At 41.3% G+C, this 6690-nt stretch overlaps 1 protein-coding gene across 1 annotated transcript; it reads left to right on the top strand.

The window, feature by feature from the left end:
* Nucleotides 1–233: 233 nt before the first annotated feature.
* OSTC (oligosaccharyltransferase complex non-catalytic subunit) lies at nt 234–5193 on the top strand. The gene is made up of 5 exons (XM_075265427.1): nt 234–338; nt 414–571; nt 2724–2817; nt 3677–3874; nt 4982–5193. Exons 2-5 carry the CDS (start codon nt 433–435, stop codon nt 4998–5000), a joined length of 450 nt encoding a protein of 149 aa, XP_075121528.1. The 5' UTR covers nt 234–338; nt 414–432; the 3' UTR covers nt 5001–5193.
* The last annotated feature ends 1497 nt before the right edge of the window (nt 5194–6690 follow it).

Below are 6690 nucleotides of genomic sequence, written 5' to 3'. Positions count from 1 at the left end.
TATAGAGCACTACTACACACAGCTGTGCCACATGTATTTACTATTATTATGGTACAAGTTCAGTGTCTTATGCCCGGCCACAAGACTAGAGAATGGTTTCCTGTCACCATAACATTAGCGACAGTTCTGCTGTCAGGGCATGCTGGGCTCTGTAGTGTAGACCAGTGTGTGCCCGCCATGTCCCTTCAGGGTACACTACATTTCCGCCATCACACCCCCTCCAGCTGCGGTGACTGCTTCCTGCCCTGTGCCCGCCCCTCTCCTACTACACCGCCACGTCAGGCCTGTTGAGGTCCGGTGCCGTCACTGCTGTACTGCCCTTCTGGAGGCTGCCGGCGGTAAGTGGATGTGGTAGGTGTGTTACGTGCACTGCTCCCGAGTGTCCTCCATTGCTCAGACTGTGTGTATTATAGGACGCAGTAAGGCTGCAGCATGGAGAGCTTGTACCGGGTACCGTTCTCGGTGCTGGAATGTCCTAACCTGAAGCTGAAGAAGCCGTCCTGGCTGCACATGCCCTCTGCTATGACGGTGTATGCCATGGTGGTGGTGTCCTATTTCCTCATCACTGGAGGTGAGTTATATGCATGGGTTACTCTCTGCCTGTTGGTGCCCACTGCCATGGTGCAGTCAGCTGGTGCCATGTTATGGACACCATAGGGTCAGGGGCTTTGCTGAATTGTGCACCAGTATATTAGCAGAGGGTATTCTGTACCATAATAGTCCCAAACCTAGGGATATGGCAGAGGTAGAAGACAAGGCCAGCAGAGTTTGTGCCACCTTCCTAAACAAACCGTGTCCGAAAACTACAAGCCATGTGTCAGCTGCAGCTCTGCAGAACTCCTCTCCTCTTATCACAGACACACCTGCCAGACACCTTCCTACCACTGTGTGTATTGGGTCTGCCCACCATAGACTTCTATGGCATTTAGATGTGTACCCGCTTTTGGGATCAATAAACACTCCAGAACAGGGTTCTCCTTTACTGGCTGCCAAATCTAGGAGGTAAGAGAATGGAAAGGTGCCCATTCACTTCTATGAGAAATGGGTTCTACATCCCTTTGGGCTTTGTTGGCCTTACCATGCAAAAAATGGTATGCCAATTTACTGGTGATAGACCCCGATTAGGTCATACAATAGTAAATATTGATATATCGTGACCAAATAAGGTGAACGGGCCTCAGAAGTATCACAATACTTATGCAGATCAGATAATATGCAGATGCTTGTAGAGAATGAACTCTAGAGATAACAGACTTGGCTTTATTAGCAAACTGCAATTAGCGGAACGGACTGTCCTGCCGGAGTAAGTGACGTCACTTGTCCTATATCCCAGGTCTGTGGTTATAGCAACATTGTGTAAACAATGGGGGGGATAAGTTCATGTAGCAGAAAAACAAAGCAGCATTACTAAAGCAATATATTTAGGAAAAGCCTTCAATTTACATAAGCTACCAATATAGATAGGATCCTTGAGATGGGACAACACCTTTATGCTCCCATTGTGACAAATCCCTGCCTTTCTGTCAGCCATGATGCAGAAACTGTCATAGTAGTAGTAGTAGTCGTAGTCGTCTTTTTTGGTATTAGTTACACCAGGATTCAGTGGCATTTTCATTTGTAAGTATGGCCTATTGGTTATTGATGTGTTGAAAATTATTCAAAATGGTATAAGTTCTTACATTTTCTCACGTAGTGAACAAAAATCAAAATTTCCAAATTGCAGGTTTTTTGGGAATGTCTCCCCCACCAAATAAAGGAATAAAAAGTGTTCAACGAGTCATACACACCCCAAAATTGTAGAATTGAAAATTTTTAGCAAAAAAATGAGCCTTTAACATATGGTGAAGGCAGATTTTGTTTCTAAAAAAGGTTTTTATATTTTTATACGTAGTAAAACATAAAAACGATATAAAATTTGCTACCTCATTCTGCTGAAACCAAAATAAAGCTGACACGTCATTTTTTACCACACTGTAAAAAATTATGCTGACAATGGGGAAAAAAGTAGTGCGATTTCTGTCACCCACTCAATATAAATATTTAAACAATACATCGTATGGAACATTTAGGGTCAGTTCACACAGAGTTTTTTTACAGGTGTATTTTGACACGGAATCCGCCTCAAAATCAGTCTGCAAAAGCGTCTCCCATTCATTTAAATGGGATCCACTCGCTATTTTTTTTTCAGCTAGCGGGAAAGAGAAGCGACATGCCCTAGTTTCCTGCAGAGTCGGTGGCTGAGTCAGCCGCAACTCTAGTCTCGCTCCCGATTAGGCCCATTCATTTGGGCTTAATCAGGAGTTAATTGTGGCTTGCTGCGCGGAGAATTCACACAGCGGAAAAAGTTTGCGCCCTGTGAACAGACCATTACAGATGACTTATCACTAGGTCTGAAACACCCAATGATACACATCAAGTGATGGGTGCTTTCACCCTGAATTTTTTGGAGTTTTGTTTATCCAAATCCATTCATCCTCTCAATATATAATCCCTCTTATCCCATCTATAGGGAATAAGTGTTGTAAAGTGATGAACCCCTTTAATGCAGTCCGCTGGAAAATTGATGGAGTGTTTCAAGGGCATGCTTCAGTAAACCGGTCTGTAGTTTTATCACAGACTTGCCTTTGTTTCTGCTAATGGACTTTTATTTAATAATAAAGATGCATTATTTTTGTACTTAAAGTGTAACATTGGATGATTTACTTGCCTTTCCTTCTATCTAGGGATAATTTATGATGTGATTGTGGAACCGCCCAGCGTTGGCTCAATGACAGATGAGCATGGTCACCAGCGGCCAGTGGCTTTTCTGGCATACAGGTGAGGCTCTTGTGTGCAGGGACTTGTATATTGTCAAGAGGTCTTCTTAAATAAAACACTTCCATTTTATATCACTCATTGTGCAACAAACTACTCCAGGAATGAGACTGAAAAATCAGTTTTCCATCTGTGTAAGTACTTGTCCAATAGGCACTTCATTCACTTCTGTGGGGTTTCTTGGATCATGGGGCTCCATAGAAGACAATGGCATACCGCTCAGGCAAGCGCACTAGCTCATTTTATTCATGTGGAGGATACAGGAGAACTTTTGGACTCCCATTCTCTTGAATACAGCAATCTAACATTCACTTTGTTAAAAGGGTTTTTTCATTAGACACTTATCCTGTGGTTGGGGATAAATGTCTTCAATGACAAAACCCTTTTAACACATTGAATTTTCATAAAATCCTGTTAATATTATCTAATATTAAATGAATTAGAACAGTGTGCTATGCTATTCATATGTAGTGATACCCAGAACAGTACATAGAGTAAGATATCTGTGTATGATATTGTTTGATATTAGGTTTTCTTGGCACTTTTCTGTATTCAGTTGTTAACATTTTCCCGGCTCTCTATGACTTTGATGTACAGGTTCTGATACGATTGTCATTTTGTCAGCGTGTTCAGAGTTTCTGAGAGAGAAAAGCAATATGGCTTGTCTCTTCTGTAGAAATAGCCACCGCACCTGAAGAGAAAAGTGACACTATCTCTGTATGTAAAATGATCATTACCAACTTTACGTACTGCTATGATCTACCAATTTATGGACCTTATGTTTTTGGTGAATTAACATGTGTGATATATATGAATACAGATTTTGAATACAAAATAAATTTGTCATTTTTCTCCTCCATAGGGTAAATGGCCAGTACATCATGGAAGGCCTGGCTTCAAGCTTCCTTTTTACAATGGGAGGTTTAGGCTTTATAATCCTTGATAGGTCTAATGCACCAAATATTCCCAAGCTGAACAGATTCCTTCTGCTTTTTATTGGGTTTGTCTGTGTTCTGCTGAGCTTCTTCATGGCCAGAGTCTTCATGAGGATGAAATTGCCGTGAGTATTGTTTGGCTAGTGGACATTTATAGGGCTTGGACTAGTTTATACAAAATCTGTGCTATTTGTGTCCATAGACTGGGTCTGATATTCACTTGAATGCAGCTGAAGTTGCAATAACAGAGCAGCCCTTAGACAAAGCTGGCACTCTTTTTGCAAAACAAAGTAGACCCTTTTTATCTTCATAGCAGTCATATGATATGGACAAGAAATATCAGTACCAATAATAAATGGACAGTTTTATATAATAATAAGATAAGATACTACTTATATAGCAATTAGTGTGCCAACTCCTCACTATTATGCCATTCTCTCATTTACCCATCTCAGGATTTCACCTCCCCTCTTGTCTTCTTTCCCCTACACTTCCTGGTTATCAGTTCAGTCCAGCAGTGTGCTGCTGCTGCTGCTTCTTGGAAACTATACCAATGTCTTTTGACTTCCATCAGACATAATAGGGGCACTGATCAAACATTGTTCTAGCACTTATCAGGGATAAAAAACTGGAAGCAATGTACAGAGAGGAGAGCCTGAGTCATCAGTCCAACCAGAGAGGTGGTCTGTAACCTAGGCAGTCAGCTGTAAACCATGAGGAGACTTATTACGGCTGTATTTGGCAAATGGAGTAAGGCTGGGTTCACACCAGCACTTGAACTACGTTCTGGGTTTCTGTAAGAAATGCAAGAGAAAAGTCCTGCAAGCTGGATTTTTCTCTCTGCATTTTTCTGGCAGAAACTTGACAGACCCCATTATAGTCTATGGGGTCCATGGGTAACAGCTTTTTAAGCTGATTACCTTTCCGTTTTTGAGTCCCCCAAGCGAACCCGAAAAATGGAAAGCCGAATGCTTGTCTGAACCGAACGTAAGTTAGAGCAATGTATTGGGTAAGACACTTCAGTTAGCTTAAGCTGTAAGCTTGAATATGATCCTGAACATAAAATCGCTTTACATAAGGAAGTCTGAAAACAAAACTATTTTATCGATATACTGTCGATATTGTCTTGCTTTGTGAAAGAGGTCACAAACTAAAAATGTATCATCTCTCATAATATTGCAATGTGATTTTTCTGGTGAAATATTTTAATGGTCATTTTTCTTTTCTTGCAGTGGATACCTTATGGGCTAAATGTTGCAGATCGCCAGCACTTTGCAGTTTTTGAGCAGTAAAAAAATGGGAAAATATGACCACACTGTGGAACTACATAGAAATTTCAGAATTTCCTCAAGGACATTGTTTGCCAATAACAATATTTTTCTATATGGTTTTTCACATCTTTTGTTGTCTTTGGTTCAAAATTAAAGTTTTTTTCTTTTGTTTAGATCTTGTGTTGAATTCTAGGATTAGGATTATAGCTGTATTTATGCTCATGTTCAGCAACTTGTAAACTACCGTGTGCTAGGTCAGTGTGCTATTTGGGTTTTTCACAGCTAGCACATTGACCCATTGATCTCTATGGACCCGTGCACATGACCATGAATTACACGGTCCCGTGTGCATGCTGACAGTCCGGGCTGCAAAATATGGAACAAGTCCTATTCCTGTCCGATTTTGCAGCTGTGCTTCCACGACTGCTATTCATAGAATGGGGCCGTGGAAGCAGGGGTGGCACATGGATGACATCAATGAATTACCCGTACACCAAACGTACCATTCATTCACAGCCGGTGGCTAGCACACGGTCATGTGCAACCCGCCTTGGGCTGATGTTTTAAGGCCAAAACATGCACTGGTTGAGATTGTTCACGCCTCTGGAGGTTCAGATGAGACTCCACTGCAAATTCCATCTTTTATTTTGTGGCAAAAAGTGATGCTTGCAGTATTTTCTATTAAAGTCTGACACCACAATAGAGCCCATTAAAAGCTAATGGGGCACTGGTGATATCTATTGTACATGCAGTGCTGTGACATGGGTTTGGTTATGAACAGAATGCCACAACCCAAATGCCCTCCTTTATAAAAGCAAAATAAAAAAGTATTTTTTTTTTCCCTCAGGAATGATGTTACTTGTAGAATCTCGTAATTTCTTGCGAGTCATCAGTGAAACTCACTGAAAATATTTTGTGTGTCATAAGACTTGCTGATCCTGTTTTTTCAGTTACATCTACCTATTAGACACCTAATAAATCATTTTCAGTCTTCCTTCTCACATCTTGTGGTCCAAGACGGAGCCCATTTACAATCTGTGTGAAGAGATTCTGTTCATGTATAGGCTTGTATAGGCTTCTTGGGAAGGTACACAGATTGACTCAAAGCAGCTCCAGTTTCCAGCATTAACCTGGCTCTATACTGCTGCAGATAGTGCTGAAAAGTAGAATAATATGATCTAATTCATTATTGGTGATGCCATGTATACTGAGGTACACAATGCATACACTGTGGCTGGGATCGCCGGCTCCTGGAGCATGCTCCAGGGCTGACGTCCCATTGCTATGACAGCCGGGAGCCTTGTACAGGCTCCCAGGCTTGTCTGCAAATCCTCTCTTTTGCAGGCTGGTCTAGGCCGCCTGCAAAAGAAAGGATGCTTTTTTGCAATGCATTAGTCAATGCATACAATACCTGTATGTGTGAGTGAATTTATATAAATGTATATATGTTATTATATATACGTGTGAGTATATATGAGTGTATGTCTATCAGTGTGTAGGTGTATAGTGTGTGCAGTCCCATCCACACATTGCAGAAAAATACACACAGTGGACACACTGCGATTTCCAAAACTGTTGCGGTTTTGTAAATCGCAGCATGTCACTTATACCTACAGAATCACCTATAGTGTCCCTATAGGTATAATGGAAACAGAAAGTCCTGAGAGGAA

Source organism: Leptodactylus fuscus, chromosome 1 (genome assembly GCF_031893055.1).
Source record: "Leptodactylus fuscus isolate aLepFus1 chromosome 1, aLepFus1.hap2, whole genome shotgun sequence".
Lineage (NCBI taxonomy): Eukaryota > Metazoa > Chordata > Amphibia > Anura > Leptodactylidae > Leptodactylus > Leptodactylus fuscus.
The sequence above is the reverse complement of the archived record's forward strand: the minus strand, read 5'-3'. Positions and strand labels throughout refer to the sequence as shown.

What these genes read in the sequence shown, in the direction of transcription:
- OSTC (XM_075265427.1), top strand. Translation starts at nt 433, where the DNA reads ATGGAGAGCTTGTACCGGGTACCGTTCTCGGTGCTGGAATGTCCTAAC. An exon ending in CTATTTCCTCATCACTGGAG is followed by an intron (nt 572 to 2,723) that starts GTGAGTTATATG and finishes CCTTCTATCTAG; the next exon opens with GGATAATTTATGATGTGATT. An exon ending in GTGGCTTTTCTGGCATACAG is followed by an intron (nt 2,818 to 3,676) that starts GTGAGGCTCTTG and finishes TCTCCTCCATAG; the next exon opens with GGTAAATGGCCAGTACATCA.